The sequence below is a fragment of the Palaemon carinicauda genome, chromosome 19, assembly GCF_036898095.1.
Source record: "Palaemon carinicauda isolate YSFRI2023 chromosome 19, ASM3689809v2, whole genome shotgun sequence".
NCBI lineage: Eukaryota > Metazoa > Arthropoda > Malacostraca > Decapoda > Palaemonidae > Palaemon > Palaemon carinicauda.
The window spans coordinates 13,191,516-13,208,683 of NC_090743.1; the positions used below are offsets into that span (position 1 = coordinate 13,191,516).

A 17,168-nucleotide genomic window follows, 5' to 3' on the forward strand; every position below is an offset into this window, starting at 1 on the left:
TTGGGGGGGGGAATATCGAAAGAGTTTTACTGTATTACAGATTCTCATTTCGAACAGAAAATGTGTTTTCCTGTAGTAAATAAGGTGATCTGACCGAATTTGACCTTCATTTCAACCGCAAACAAACAGAACAACCAATTCGACTAACTTTAAATAGCCGAACTGGTTGTTATTACGGATAAAATGAGGGTGAAAACCAGTTAAATCCCGTTATTTTCTACAGGAAAACATATATTTCCTGTTAAAATGTTTAAATGTAATGTCTTTTGTTATATATATTCTGTTAAAATGTTTAAATATGACTTGTTCAAATTCCGTGTCACTTCACTCACGTATGTTCTGCGAACGCTAACATTAGCAATGTTAGGCAACGTTACCAATGTTACGCAACGTTACCAACGTTACGATGGCATTGCTAACGTTAGCAATGCTACGATAATATTAGCATGTGTATTTTAAAGCATTTTTCAATATACCCTTTACACAAAACATAAAAAGGTACAAAAGGGTACAGAATCTAACAAACCCACCTAACCTAACCTAGAAGTTCCCAGGTCACAACCCCTAGCCGGGGAAAGCGCCCGGACCCCCTTACCAGGTCACAACCACTACCTGGGGGCAAGCCCCCAAACCCCCTTCCCAAGTCACAAACTTGTACTGGCAAGAGGTAATGTTGAGCTTCGCACTCTAAAAACATTAAAATTAAAGAAATGAATGACTTATTTTCTATGACCCGGATCGGCGTTTCTTCTTGGTTTTAGATACCTTAGTTTGGGTATTGCAGTAATATACGTGAATGTCTTTTCTGTACGATAGGAAAGAACGGCACTTGGGGCACTGTAAACGTTGAGGTATTATATTATGTGATTTAAGGAAATTATCAACATGGAATGTCGTATCAAAATAATCACCATGAAATTTAGCAAATGCTTCTAAAGTATGGAATATTGCAGCCATTACAAGTTTCTATAACTTCCTCTATCGCAAAATACGAAAAAAAAGCTCACTTGAAATAACAAACACCTGACTAGGATAAAGGTTTCCACGGAAAAGGATTTGTTGGGAGGGGTATGAAGAGACCACTTGAAGAGATAAGGAAAGGGGGTAGGGAAATATTAACCCCCACCCCTGTGCAAACTTTTCATACGTATGAATTCGTGATTGGTTAACGGAAAAACAATGGAGTTTGGAGAGTACACAAGAATGAACTAGAATGGGAAACTTGTCCAGAGCAAGTATTTATGTGAAATCGGGGTATGACAAGGTAATAACAAAATGTATAAAAGTAATTTGTTCCGTAATTGAAATACAAACCCCGCTTTTTAATATGGGTATTACTTTCGGCGTAGCTGAAATAACGAGCCATTAGAATTTTAACGAGGGATTACTACCCCCTTGCTAGTTAGCGAGGGCGTAGGGAGGGGTAGCCTGCTAACCCCCCCCCCCCCCCCCTCATCACACACCTGTGAATACTTCACTTTGATTTTGGCTCGTGTGACGATCAGATGTGTCTGCTCCCACCCTCGCTTATTGACAGCCTTTGATCTTTTTTTTTGCTTCTTCTTTTCAGTGTGTTTGGAAGTTGGCCTCTATCATGCGGAAGTGTTCCGGCTTACCTGACCGCCCTTGTGGTACTTATATGTCAGCGGTCAACACGGACCCTCACACCTTGTGTCCTTTTTGTAGGGGTCAACGGTGTGACAGAAATAAATTGTGCGGTGAGTGTAGGGAGTGGTCTACCTCCCAGTGGTAGAGGTTTTCACGTCACCGGAAGAAGTCTAAACGGGATATTTCTCCTTCAGGTGTTTCCTTGAAGAGAGAAAATCCCAAGGACTCTTCTTTCGTACCCCAAACCTCCTCCGAAGCTCCCACTCAATCGGTCTCTTCTGAGAGGCCGTCGAGTGGTAGCGTAGGCCGTACTTGTGTTCGTCAACCTCGGGGTTCGGGAGAGGAGTTGCCTCCCATAGCGAGGCAGCTCCTCCTCCTTCCCCGGGCAAGGTTATTTCTGCTAACGTGTCTAATGATGATTTATTGCAGCTTTGGGCTTCCTTGGGGCTTCAGGGTTCGCCCTCCAAGGAAGCCCTGTTTGACATAATCAGGTTGGGGGCTGCTGTCAAACAGTCGCCGGCGATAACAGAGGTTGACCCTCTGTCTATCGTCGACGTTGTTGTGGCAGAGGCTTCCGACGAGTTAGGTCAAACCTCTGCTTTGGGTGCTGATGTTGCTGAAGGCTTAGTTCCCCCCCTCCGAACATCCTTCGAGGGAGGAGCTAAGTCCAACGGTCTCTCCTGCAGGTGATTCTCCCCCTCGGGGAAGTTCACTAACAGAGACTCCTCTTCGGAGGACTGATGATGGTCTGCCTGCTGACCCCAGAGGACGTATCAAGACGTAAGGCTCGTCTTCCTCTTCGCCGTAGAGGCCTTCCTTCTCCCCACAAGGGAGTTAGGAGGCGCCTCTTCAGTTCTTCGCCTTCGCAGTCCCCCGCAGAGGATTCTCTTCGCCGTGCACCGACCGTTGCAGGTGCATCCCTGGACCTCTCTGCTGATCGTTCGCGATCTCCTTCGCCTGCCAGATCTGCTGACCTACCGTCTCCGTTCCTGGCTGCTGATGCGCTGTGGGTGCCCACGCACCTCGTTATCCAACAAGCAACGGTCCCTTTGGGGCAAAAGGGGCTTTCTCACATTGTGAGTATGTCCCTTAAGTGCCAGGTATCCCCTGCGCACCCACGTTCTCCTGTGCCCTCGCGCGCAGCTCACCTGCTGTTCCTGAGACTGCTATCCAGAAACATCCTGTTCCAGGGACAACGCGCCCGCGATCTCCTGTTGCAGAGTCTATGCACCAGCGCTCTCCTGCTCGCCATCGCTCACCTGCGCGCCAGCGATCTAGTGTACGTCAGCGCAGAACTGTGCGCCCTGATCCTGATGCGCGCCACGCGCGCCCCGATCTCCTGCGAGCCCACGATCTCCAGGTCGCCCACAATCTCCAGCTCGCCAGTGCTCTTCACCTGCGCGGCAGCGCTCACCTGCGCGCCATCGTTCGCCTGCGCGTCCACGATCTCCGGATCTGGGCGCAGGAGGGAAGACTCTGCTTTCTTCTTCTCGTCAGCGATCTCCTACACGCCTTCGGACCTCGCCCACTCGTCAGCCCTCGCCTGCGCACCATCACGCGCACATATTCCAGCCCCTGCTGTGCACTCTTCTAGAGGTCACCGAGATCCTGCGCGCCCACAAGCAGTCACCTTCGCGTGCAACTGCACTTGCTGTCCCTACTGCGCACCCTCTGCCTTCGCCAGATCGCGCACCTGCGCGCCTCCGATCACCTGCGCGCCATCGCTCGCCAGCATGCCCACGCGCCCCCTCGCCTGTGCTCAGTCGCTCACCTGTGCGCAGTCGCTCGCCTGTGCGCCATCGCTCGCCTGCGCGCCATCGCTCGCCTGCGCGACATCGCTCGCCTGTGCACCATTGCTCTCCTGTTCGTCAGCGCTCGCCCGCACGCTCCCTCACCCGCGCCTTCATCTCCACGCACGCGCGCGAACGTTCACCCGCGCGCGAACGCCAGCGCGATTCCCATCGGGATTCACAGCGCGAGCCCCTGCGCGAGGCTTCAGAAACGAGAGCATCCAGGTCATCTTCTTCACGTCCTCCCCCCGCAAGCGCAGATTAGCGTGCTCGCAGGAGGAGGGGAAGTCTTCCGATAGGTCAAGGAACCAACCTCCTTCTTCCCTTTCTTTTTAGGCAGGCCCGGTTGTAGTGTCTACTCCAAAGGATCGCCCGATCCCCTTCCCTCCAGAGGGAGTCTCTGACACAACAGCTGTCAGTAAGCAGCCATGGTTTGGGTCCCTTATCAGAGCTGTCGTGCAGGCTGTCAAACCTGCCTTCTCTGAGAGGGGCCTCAAATCAATGGCAGCTCCGACCCCACTGAAGAGAAAGAGAGGAGTAGAAGTCGTGGTAACTTCTCCCAGGGCCAAATGGGCTCCTAGGAAATCCTTGAGAAAGGCCCCCTCCCCCCCTCAGACTGTCTCTCCCTCTCCTGTAGACGAGGATTTTCCGTCCTCGGGGGAGTCTACCGAGGTGAGACGTTCTCCCATCGCACCAATGGGAGAAACCCCACCTCGAGCAGGAGAATCGTCTCTAGTTGGGGCGGAGATGAGCCCCCAGACTTCGTTATTGGAGTCCTGCATCCCACCTAGGAGAGAACTTAAGGAGACTAAGACCATCCCCAAGTCGTCTTCTAGGATTCGACCAGAGCCAACGAGACCCGCAGAGAACGCCCACGTGTCCCCCCAAGTAGAGCCTTTGGGGACGGGAGACTTTGCTGCCAGTTCTCTAGGAGGAGAGCAACAGGAGTCAGAGCATGCCTTCTCGCAGGTTCTGACCCTGATGAGACATCTTAACGGATTCCCGGACCCTGAGATTCCTCCTCGAGAGGGCAAGGACACGGTCCGGGACCGAGTCTTTGGCACCCAGAAGCCCGCTAAGGCCAGTGCGGTTTTGCTCTGGTCCCAAGGGGTGAAGAGTGCCAGGGATAAGGTTGAGGGCCAGCTCTCCGAGCTCGCCTCCTCTAGCCGTTCCACTGCCGGCAACAAGCTCCTCCCTCCTCCTCGCATCCACCAGAGGAGGTACTTTGAGATCATGGAGGAGTCTTGTTTGGCTCTTCCCTTACACCACTCTGTGGAAGAGCTGACCAAGGGAGTCCCTCTCGAGAGGCTCTCTAGCCGGCAAGTGACTTTCTCTGTGACAGAGATCCTAAGTCAGGAGAAGGTTGCAAAGTGTGCCATGCAGGCTACTTCGTGGCTGGACGTCTGGCTGGGGTCTCTTGGCCTCCTGTTGCGATCCGAGGACCTGTCTAAGGAGAGCACCAGGAAAGCCCTGGAGACGTTCCTCCTTTCGGGCACCCGCACCATTGAGCTTCTGGCCCACCAAGTCTCGAACTTGTGGGCCAATTCCATCTTAAAACGACGTGATGCGGTGGCAGAAAGGTACCACACGAAGGTCCCAGCCGTTGAAGTCAGCAGGCTCAGACATTCTTTCCTCTTGGGAAAGAATCTGTTTGAGCCTAAAGATGTGGAACAGGCAGCTGAGAGGTGGAGGAAATCCAACCAGGAGTCTCTCCTCCAGAAAGCTCTCACATCAAAGCCCTATAAACCTCCAGCACCTCAACAACCTCGCCCGTCCAAGACGACGAAACTGGCAGTGGCAGCAAAGACGACAGTGTCCAAACAGCAGCCCTTTCCTGTCTAAGACAAGAAAGATAAAAAGTCCTCCAGGGGAGGTAAAAATCCTAGAGGGAGTGGCCAAGGCCGCAAACGCTAGGATTGGCAATCCCCGTGCATGTCCACCAGTGGGGGGATGCCTACAAAGTTGCGCGATCAGGTGGCAGCAACTCGGGGCCGATTCCTAGACGATTTCCGTAATCAGTCAGGGATATCGCGTCCTGTTCACGACATCACTACCTCCCCTGACAGCGGATCCAGTGTCATTGAGCTCCTTTGCCATGGGATCGGCAAAGGGGCAAGCCCTACGGGCAGAAGTCGAGACCATGTTAAAGAAGGGCGCTCTCCAGGAGGTCGTCGACGGTTCCCCAGGCTTCTTCAGTCGACTCTTTCTTGTAAAGAAGGCGTCTGGAGGCTGGAGACCAGTCATCGATCTCTCAGCTCTGAACAGGTTTGTCAAACAAACTCCGTTCAGCATGGAGACAGCAGACACGGTCAGACTTGCAGTGAGACCACAAGACTTCATGTGTACACTAGACCTGAAGGACGCGTACTTCCAGATCCCAGTCCATCCGTCTTCAAGGAAGTACTTAAGATTCAGCCTAGACAACAAGATCTACCAGTTCAAGGTGCTGTGTTTCGGTCTCTCCACAGCACCTCAGGTATTTACCAAAGTGTTCACCCTGATTTCTTCGTGGGCACACAGGATCGGCATCCGTCTCCTCCATTATCTGGACGACTGGCTGATCCTGGCAGACTCGGAGTCGACCCTTATTCGACACCGAGACAAGCTTCTAGGAATTTGCCAAGATCTCGGGATCATGGTAAATCTCGAGAAGTCTTCTCTACTTCTAACTCAACGACTGGTATACCTAGGCATGATCTTGGACACCAATCTCCACAAAGCCTTCCCATCAGACGACAGGATAGCAAGGCTGAGGAGGGTCGCAGACCCTTTCCTCAGACGGGAAGAACTCCCAGCCCAATTGTGGTTACGTCTCCTCGGTCACCTTTCTTCCCTGGCCCGTCTAGTTCCAAACGGTCGCCTCAGGATGAGATCCCTGCAATGGCGACTCAAGTCCCGGTGGAATCAAGGACACGATTCCTCGGACGTCTTGGTCCCTATGGGTCCTGCGGAACGGACGGACCTTAGTGGTGGGTGACAGACGAGAACCTACGAAAGGGAGTGGATCTTCTCGTCCTCCCCCAGATTTGATGCTGTTTTCGGACGCCCCAAAGAAAGGGTGGGGGGCCCATGTTCTGAGCCATAGGACCTCAGGCCTGTGGTCACAATCAGAAAAGTTCCTCCACATAAATCTGCTAGAAATGAAGGCCGTATTCCTGGCACTTCAACAGTTCCAACAGTACCTGGCGGGTCACTCCGTGGTGGTGATGAGCGACAACACCACGGAAGTGGCTTACATCAACAAGCAGGGAGGTACCTTTTCAGAGCAGCTATCCCATCTTGCAGTAGAGATACTGGGATGGACCGAAGTCCACTCGATTCCACTATCAGCTCGCTCCATTCCAGGCAAGAGGAATGTGCTCGCCGACAGTCTGAGCAGGGCATCCCAGATAGTGAGTGCCGAGTGGTCTTTGGATCCTCTAGTAGCCAACAAAGTCCTGACTTTGTGGGGTTCCCCAACGGTGGATCTGTTCACAACAGCTTTGAATTTCAATCTTCCGCTGAAAGGATGTCTGGACACCTGCGAAAGTCATCTGCAGGGGTCTACCAGGCAAAGTGGAGAGTTTTCGGTGGTTTGTGTCGTGGAAGGGGTATCTCTCCACTCGATGCCACTATTCCAGCAATAGCGGAGTTTCTCGTGTATTTGCGGGAGGAAATGCGCCTTTCAGTCACAACAGTGAAAGGCTATCACTCAGCCTTAAGTCTTGCCTTCAAGCTCCAAGGAATGGACATTTCTTCTTCACTGGAACTTTCTCTACTCATACGAAGTTATGAACTTACCTGCCCTCAGTCAGAAGCGAGACCTCCTCCATGGAACGTGGTTCGAGTTTTCAGGTCTCTTAAGAGACCTCCCTTCGAACCATTACACCAGGCTTCTGATCGCCACCTGACTTGGAAGACGGTGTTCCTACTTGCTTTGGCTTCGGCCAAGCGAGTCGGCGAACTTCATGGTCTCTCGTATGACATCGCCCATTCAAGGGATGGGGGGAGTTAACGTTCAGATTCGTCCCTGAGTTTGTAGCTAAGACTCAAAATCCAGGAGTGCCAGACCCTCGGTTCGACTCTTTCCGGATTTCGAGTCTTCGTTCTGTAACAGATGACCCAGACCATCTCCTACTGTGCCCAGTGATCTGAGGCTCTATCTTAAGAGAACAGCTGCAATTCGTCCGTGGGTGTAGGCATTGTTTGTTAGCACCGGAAGGACGAAGAGGAGGGTTACTAAGAGCACTATCTCAGCATGGATTCGCAGGGTTATCCATCGTTCCCTGAATCCTGACCCTCCTCCGTCACGTCGCCCTAGGGCACACGATGTCAGGGGCATTGCTACGTCCCTGGCCTTCAAGAGAAACTACTCAGTGACGCAGGATTTACAAGCAGGGGTTTGGAAGCGTCAGACAACCTTCACAGCCCATCACCTGCAAGACGTGACCCACAGGAGGCTCGATACGTTCTCTGCACAACAGCTGGTTTAAACCTAAGGCTCCTTAATGGACAAGTAGCAGATGGTTGAGGGCATTGTTACCCGGTTTTAGTCTACATGAATGAAAAGGTATGCCTGGCCCTTATTCTTTTCTTCATCCTCCCTTCTCTTGGGGAAAGCAGCATCCTGGGTTCTCTGCACAGCTGACCTCAAACCACTGCAGGTAAACCATGTTTCCTTGTGTTCCTAAAATTAAGTTAATATTGTCACGTCCCCATACCATTACGAGGTGGTATTGGGAGCGTCCTATCCTGGAATTCCATCTAAAGGACTTCAGGTCTACTTCTTAGGACGAGTCACACTTCATTCCTTCACACACAAGCTTACGTAGGCCGCGGTCCTTGCAGAGCAAGGCACTTGCGATTTGCAGGGACTCCTTATCTTTGAGTACTAATACACTCAGATACTGAGTCCCCGGGCAAAAAGCCAAAAGCCAGTAATGGCTGGGACTTACCACCCTACCTAAGGGTTGAGTCACCCATATTAAATAGCGTGGTTTGTATTTCAGTTACGGAACAAATGACAAATTCGTAGATAATTTGTATTTTTCCTAACTATACAAACCTTAGCTATTTAATCAAACTTGCCGGCCAGGCCTGTCCCCCGGGAAGTCCTACCTCTAAGCAAAGTGAAGTATTCACAGGTGTGTGAGGGGGGAAGGGGTAGCAAGCTACCCATCCCTACCCCCTCGCTAACTAGCAAGGGGGTAGTAATCCCTCGTTAAAATTCTAATGGCTCGTCATTTCAGCTACGTCGAAAGTAATACCCATATTAAATAGCTAAGGTTTGTATAGTTAGGAAAAATAAAAATTATCAACGAATTTGTCATATAGAAAGATAAAATGGAGTGTATGATAAATATTCAATGGAAATATAAAATGTGGTGATTTTATAAGGTATCGAATAATAAAACGTGTAATACTGGGGACAAACGTAATATGTATACGAGGGTATTACATAAAAGGGATGGTATAGTTGTACTGGATCAAGACATATACTTGAATAAAGCGGGTGAAGTCGAATTGTTAAATTTCACAGCTAGGGAAGAAGAAATCCTATTGGTGGAGGAGGAGTCTATGCGCAAGGAGGAGGGGTTTTGCGCAGAAGGTCGAAACCTGCTATGTACAAACGAACGAACAAGAGCGACTACAACCGACAAGTAGAATGACAAAAAATAAATGAAAAACACTGCTAAAGTTAGCATGTTACGCTAACATTGCCACAGCTCAATATTACAGTATTTTTTCATGAGACATAGCCTCTGCAACGGCGCCTCCAAAGTTTATCCTCTTATACTGTTTTGTCCTTCCCTCTGTTTATTATACATCCAAGAAGGTAATGTATAGAGGAGAAAAGGCTTGTTTTACCATTATATACCGTTTCCCCAGTATGTTTTCCCAATCAAAACCCCAAGTTCCCACTGGGGGTCCCCCACTATTGTAGGATATATATATATATATATATATATATATATATATATATATATATATATATATATATATATATATATATATATATATATATATATATATATATATATATATTTCTGAAACTATTCAATTGCGATGGGAACGAGTGTCATTTTTGGAGAGAGGAATTTTTTCAAAAGAAAAAAAAGTTTTTTATTCTAGGTTACATTGCCCTGTAATACAGTACAATAATACCAAAACATCTTGGGACTGAAATTCCCCCTGGCGGAATAACAGCCCGGGCTGCTTTTCCCGGGGGGAAATTGATCCTAGGCTAATTTTCCCGGGGGGGGGGGGGGAAATTTCAGTCAGGGGGGGAAAATTTCCTGCTACACCGGTACTAGTGTTAATATATGCCAAGTAATGATTGGCAATGACCATGCTAGGAGCTAACCTACGTAAGGATACTTCAATTTGTTATAATTCATGGCAACAACAGAAATATAAGGGATAATTGGAGATTATAAATTCTTTACGCTACACTTCTTTAAATACTATACATTAATTCTGGTCTATTACTTTACATTGATTCTTGTCTATTACTTAGGACGCTTTATTTACAGGCTAAGAAACACAAAAGAACGCATTGCTACTCTGCACTGCAGACCAAAGCTAGGCCTACACCGAGCATACTGTAATGGATTATAAACTTTACATACCTTGCTGTTACCGTTACAGTAGCACATATAGGACAATAGCAGTAGATGCTTTAATAGCTGCACACAACACTTTATTACACTATTAAATATTAGTTCAACTTGAAAACAAGATAAGAACAACCGAACACAAATCAAACGCAAACACAATCTAATCTGGCACCGTCGTATATGATTCAAATGAAAAACCTTACTAATAATTTTAAAGCCTAGAAAAAAATTTAAGTTTAAAGTCATTCATTCAAATAAAGATTTTAAATGTAAATGCATAATTCTAATTCACAGAAGTATTTATAATTAAATAAAGTACAAAAGATTACCCCAAAACAATATGGATTTTCTTTTGACTAATCGTTGCTAGTTTGTGTTCTTTAAGAAGTTTTATATAGGAGGCATCAATGGTTACAGGCATTAAACACATAAGGTCGTATTCATTAGCATTTAAGCTTCTGAAAGATGGAAGCTTGGAAGAGTTACACTGGAATTCCTTAAATCCATTGGCTCTCTTACATATCAATTTTTACAACAAAATATGTAGAGCAATATAGCGAAAGGTATTCTCAATAAATCTATTCTTTTTCTTGATTTTATAATTTTCTGCAAGTTTGGATAGAGATTTTTGTTTATTTCTGTCTCTAAAGGAGAATAAAAAAAAGAAAAAGGAAAGCTAGTTTATAGACACCAAGGTGAAAGAAATATTGGACAGGAAAAAAATATACAATAAAGTCTAGTGTGGTACTGTTTAAGCCATCTGTTAAGTGTTTGAAGTAGCTGCTGTTAATACAGACTCAGCAGCTAAAATATGAATTTAGAAGTGACCATTGTCTAGAATTTCCTCTTTCATCTCCACTCCCACTCACCCCACACACATTTCGAGAAAAATCTAAAATCTTAAGGTGCAGGACGAGAATCGAAAAGGAATGCCACCAAAAATGAAAACATGAATGGCTAAAGGCTCCTAGAAAGACTTCTGCATAAGCCAAAGTTGCCCAAGACGGTGCAGAGAACTAAGTACACATTCTTGGTAGCCTTTGTAAGAAAAGTTTAGTTGAGTAAGAGACCTTTATGTATCTTATGGCCACTCTAATTTTTCTAGTAGCATAATCATCTGTCAATGAAGTTGACCAAAACATCGAATTTATATATATAGGCTATATATATATATATATATATATATATATATATATATATATATATATATATATATATATATATATATATATATATATATATATATAAACGAATCTTCAGTAAGGGTAGTTTCATGACACTAATTAGAAATTGTTATAATGCGGTACTTATTAAAAAAAAAAAAACAGGAAAGCTGAGGAGATTTGAACGAACAATAAGAATATATTCCTGGTATTTTTAGCTCTTCAACCCGTATAAATATAACTATAACTATGATTAAAACTATATATATATATATATATATATATATATATATATATATATATATATATATATATATATATATATATATATATATATAGTCTTACACACATACACACACACTATACATATGCGTGTGTGTGTGTGTGTTTGTTTGATTGTTTGTTTGTTAAAAAGGTCCGTAAAAGAAACGAATGAAATCAAACTATTCACTATATTTCGGCCAATACACATTAGCCCTCTTCTCGGTGTAAGATATTTTGGCTAATCTCCCCAAGCAAAGACCACATTATTAGATTAACTGGAAATAACCCTTTCCATTCATATATAAACAGTCTATGTCAATTTTCATCATATTTTACACAGAAGATATGGCCAACGTGTTGTAAATCCAGTTCCTTAAGGGGACTGCAGTAAGATTTTTTATATAATAATTTAGTGTTGACAGATTTCTATAGAAATATCTCAGATTGCAGAATAAAATAAATCCACTTTGAGTGAATAATGATATATATAAGAAATTACAACTGATAGGCACTACAGTACAGTACAACGAATATTCGCTCATGATCTAAATCAACTCTCAAAGAGCCGTTACAGAGGGAATAAGTCTACAAAACTACTATTACACGATTGCACTCTTACAGTTGTCAAAATATTATCGACACTCCAGTCTTTCTCTTATAATTGACGAATTCTTTATAATAGTTGGTGAAGGATTAACCTATCAAAATGGTAAGAATTGCTATTATAACATGGTAATAAAATAGGTTGGATCACTTTCCAATCAGACGTTGTCTAACCTACCTTAATGTATGTTATGGTAATTCATTCATAGGCCATAGTCCGAGGATAGTACCAATCTGTAAAAGTTTATTCATGCTTGCCCACAGTAGTTTAGCTTTGAAAATATCTTTACACACACTTTTGCTAGTGAGGGCATCAGTGTGCAATCACTTGTCGGTGCTAGTGTACCTTGTATCCTACACATACTTCTTGTTCCTACCAAATGTAGCTTGTATCCTACTTATGTTTAGGAAAATTTACTTGGGAATCGATAAATTATGGTAAAAGTAACCTTTTCTTCTTTTATACATTATTCTCTGGCCCTCATAATAAATGCATGGAAAATTACACAGTATTGGCAATCTATGTTCCTGAGATATTTTTCCGGAGTGTATGATGACGGCGAGCTAAGAATACGGCAGTGTAAAGGGGGTCCCAGATGGGCATTAGCCTTCCCCCCCCCCCTCGTAAGGAAAATAGGTAGGGACACGGCTTGTAGGTTAGGTTACGTGGGGAAGTTCAAGCTGGTGGTGTTCTTGTGTAGATGTTTTGCAGAAAAACGTTTAATGAACAACTAGAAAATGTGAAGAGAATTCCCATTTTCTATGCACGCTGGAGGAACTGGCCGCTGATAAACAAAGGCTCCATTTTTCATATGTTTGTTGACATTATATGATTCTCACATATTCACTCCTGTTTGTTTGTGTGACCTGGGTAGGGGGTGTCTGATGGGCTTGCCCCACGGCTAGGTATTTGATCTGGTAAGGGGGTCCGTGGGTTTCCTCCTGGATAGGTCTGTGACCTGGGAACTACTATGTTAGGTTAGGTAGGGTGTGTTAGGTTTTGTGCCCTTTTGAATGTACAGTATCCCAAAATTATATAACACTACAATATACTTTTTCACCTTTTCCATCTAAAGAATTACTCTTTAAATAAAGAAATTTATACAATAATATATTTTCCGCCTTTCCCACCTAAATCCTTAGTAGGATACAAGCTACATTCTGAATATCCTGGTAGGATACACGCTACACTAGCACCCACTTGTCTCACTCATTACAGATTCTGTCCATGAACAGTGTGGTCTTATTACAGTATAGAGCAATTTTAGTTAAGATGTTGGAACTAACATAATCGAATATATTTCAGTATCATTTTATATTTTAATTTTTCCAAAACAATTTCAGCTAGCATATTTCACTAAACCATTACTAGTCCATTTTTTTTCTCTCTCATAACCATGAATTGCTGATAAATAATAACAGATAATTAAATTCTTGTTTTCCCCTATTGCTCTAAATTTACCGAGAATTCAGTCGCTGAGTATGCTCTCCAGTGGTACCCAGACCTTTTATGTACTGTAGTCGAATTTAGATCCAAGATTTAAACTGAAGATATTATTTTAACGTTAAATATTTTTTCTTTACGTATGTATCCTGTAATTTTGGAAAAAAACAAATATACATTAGTGATAATTCATATGGCATGAATTATTTTATAAATCTTCTGTAAATAAGAAAAAATATAATCCTGATTGTAACATTAGTATTGCAATTATGGCACAGTAAAATGGAACAGTAACCTTTGGATTCCAAATGAAAACTTTTCTGTCATCAAAAATTGGTCATCTGTTCTGTATTAACTGTATTATTATAGTCAAAAGATAGCAACGGCGTTGCATGAGGCCTTGGTCCCACAAGTGTACCTATGAATACTGTAGGTGTGGTGAAAGCGAGTGTTGTTTATCCAGAACCACTGGACAGATACCCTAAAATCTTTGGTTTAGTCTCAGAATAATATTGATAGAAAAAAATGTAAGAATGCTCATATATATATATATATATATATATATATATATATATATATATATATATATATATATATATAGCAAATTTAGATTTAGATGGAAGAATTTGAAAAAAATTGGCTCAAAGCAGTGGTTCCACTGCAGGAGCAACTTGCGAGACTTTTCAGTGGTGAATCTCTACTCTATGTACAGTGCAATAATCTTGCAAATACTTACTATAGTCTATTTTTTATAGCGGTGCATATTTGCACTTGACTCACAGGGGTGCCCTTTTAGCTCGGAAAGGTTCCTGATACCTGATTGGTCGGAAGTATTTTTGTCCGAACACCTTCATTGTTCTCGAATGATTACCAAGTAATATGAATCGAAACTTATTTATTAACCTATATTTCTCCATCAGATATATGTTTAGTCAATAAACAATGTGAAAGAATAAATATATTATAAAGAATCGTCTTGGTAAGTCTAAATTTAATAACACAATCCGCCGAAGTCAACGACAGCAGCTGGTTTTCGGATGCACGCTTTGTAATTTTGTAATTTTTCACATATTTTAACGCAAATTGGGATAGATTACACTCAGCATAAGTTAAACATGTTATTATAAACTTTCTTTGTATACCTGAACTTACCAAAAACATGGAATTAATAAAACCCGATATTTGTGAAAACTTATGGGGAGGTGAAAGAACAGCCTCTAGCGGCCTGGCGGAAAAACGATCCCTTCTGAGTTGTAGACGCAGTTTGTTTTTTTCTTTCGTAATATAGTTCGGCCTATTCCTTTCAGTTTAAATAGTCTTACATTGTTTCTTTTCGTATTATTTTGCTTAGTATTTTCCCACATTCCTGTTCCTCACCGAATATCTATCTATTTTCCCCGATATCCCTTCTTTCATATAAGCCTATGTGATATCCGCACTACGATTCCTTATGTTTTGCACCTTACGTCAGTAAGTATGTAAATAATAATAACAACATAAATTTTATGCTGTGTAGCAAGTATAACCTATTCTGTAAACCTGATATTAAGCATAGTTTTTTTTTATTCCCGCCTCTACACTATTTTGATGAGACTAGCACGCGCTTCCCTTCAAGCCATCACTTTCGACAGAGGATAAGAAATAAGGAATCGTAGTGCGGATATCCCATATATGAAAGAAGGGATATCGGGGAAAATAGATAGATATTCGGTGAGGAACAGGAATGTGGGAAAATACTAAGCAAAACAATACGAAGAGAAACAATGTAAGACTATCTAAACTGAACTATATTACGAAAGAAAAAAACAAACTGCGTCTACGAGTCAGAAGGGATCGTTTTTTCCGCCAGGCCGCTAGAGGCTGTTCTTTTACCTCCCCATAAGTTTTCACAAATATTGGGTTTTATTAATTCCATGTGTTTGGTAAGTTCTGGTATTCAAAGAAAGTTTATAATAACATGTTTAACTTATGCTGAGTGTAATCTATCCCAATTTGCGTTAAAATATGTGAAAAATTACAAAATTACAAAGCGTGCATCCGAAAACCAGCTGCTGTCGTTGACTTCGGCGGATTGTGTTATAAAATTTAGACTTACCAAGACGATTCTTTATAATATATTTATTCTTTCACATTGTTTATTGACTAAACATATATCTGATGGAGAAATATAGGTTAATAAATAAGTTTCGATTCATATTACTTGGTAATCATTCGAGAACAATGAAGGTGTTCGGACAAAAATACTTCCGACCAATCAGGTATCAGGAACCTTTCCGAGCTAAAAGGGCACCCCTGTGAGTCAAGTGCAAATATGCACCGCTATAAAAAATAGAGTATAGTGAAGGCTACTCTTATGGAATGGTAGTCTTTATCCTGTTGGGGGTTACATAGCCCATCCATTGGTAAGCAGGCCAAACACAACAGATGGCCACAGTGTAATGAGGCTAGCTTAAGATTACTTTTTTTTCTCTCTCCCTATAATATGCCTTACTATTGGTTTGGTTAATAAAAAATACGTATACAGATATCATAAGTATAGTAAGAAATATTGAAGTTCTATATAATGCCAACACCCCTGACTCCCTTCCCACATTTATTTGTAGACTTTTAAGAATTAAGAGGGTTTGTTGAAGGGAGAGGAAGCCGCAATGTAGGCTAAAGATGGCCTGCTCTGTCTCTGTGTTTTAAACTATCTTCTCTCTTCTCCTTTTTTGTATCCTAAATACCTATTCCCTTTTCCATCTCCCAATCCTCTACTAAAATAAATTGCAACATACCTCCCCTCTTCTACTTTCAGTTTTTTTAAATATGTTAGAGTAAATACTACACCATCACTAACTACTGTATAATGATGTCTGAAAGATTAAGATAAACACTTCACAACTTAATACAACTACACAAGGGATTAACGAAAAATTATTTAAATGAATTAATCTGGTAGAAGTAACTTATTATATGTATCATGTTTTGGACATCATGATATAAAGTATGCCTTATTTTTACAGGGTGAAAGGAAAGGTGTCAACAAGTATTATCCACCTGATTATGACCCAAGGAAAGGTGGACTTAATAAGTTTCAGGGCACTCATGCTCTTCGTGAGCGGGCCCGTAAACTTCACATGGGTATTCTTATTATTCGGTTTGAGATGCCCTATAACATCTGGTGTGATGGCTGTGAAAACCATATTGGAACAGGTGTAAGGTACGTAATGCAGTATTATTTTAACTTTTGCATTTTGAAACTGAAAGTTACTCTAGTGTAAATCTTACTGTAGACTTAGCAATTGTATTGTATGTTTTACAGTATTTATATATTCAATATGCAAGGAAAATGCAAGTTTGTAGGATGCACATGTATAAATACAGCCAGGGTGAGTCCAGTGCTAAGCTTTATGGTTATTTGAAAAAATGGATAAGGCCTCTGTAAATGAGTTCAGTAAACCAAGGAAATCAAGTACAGTATACGGAAACCAATCAATTGCTTGGAAATCTCCGGGAGGATATTTTAAACGTGAGGAGATTCGTCGTATTACTTTCATAAGGGTCTGTTTAGAAGATTTGTGCTAAATTTATTCAAATTAACATCCATGGTTGACCTCTTAGTACAAAAAAGGATTCTAGTAACTGGGCAATGCATCTGCTGTCCTGACGTTTCTGTGTCTCGGCTTCTGATTGTATAGTACATATAAGACATGAGCCA

General features: G+C 42.9%; 1 protein-coding gene across 1 annotated transcript in view; it reads left to right on the plus strand.

The window, feature by feature from the left end:
• Nucleotides 1-11,947: 11,947 nt before the first annotated feature.
• Nucleotides 11,948-17,168, plus strand: part of LOC137658141 (coiled-coil domain-containing protein 130 homolog) — a 38,561-nt gene continuing 33,340 nt past the window's right edge. Inside the window, exons 1-2 of the mRNA XM_068392825.1 lie at nucleotides 11,948-12,130; nucleotides 16,474-16,670. Coding sequence (XP_068248926.1) covers nucleotides 12,128-12,130; nucleotides 16,474-16,670 — 200 coding nt within the window. The 5' untranslated portion in view covers nucleotides 11,948-12,127. The remainder of the gene's footprint in view (nucleotides 12,131-16,473; nucleotides 16,671-17,168) is intronic.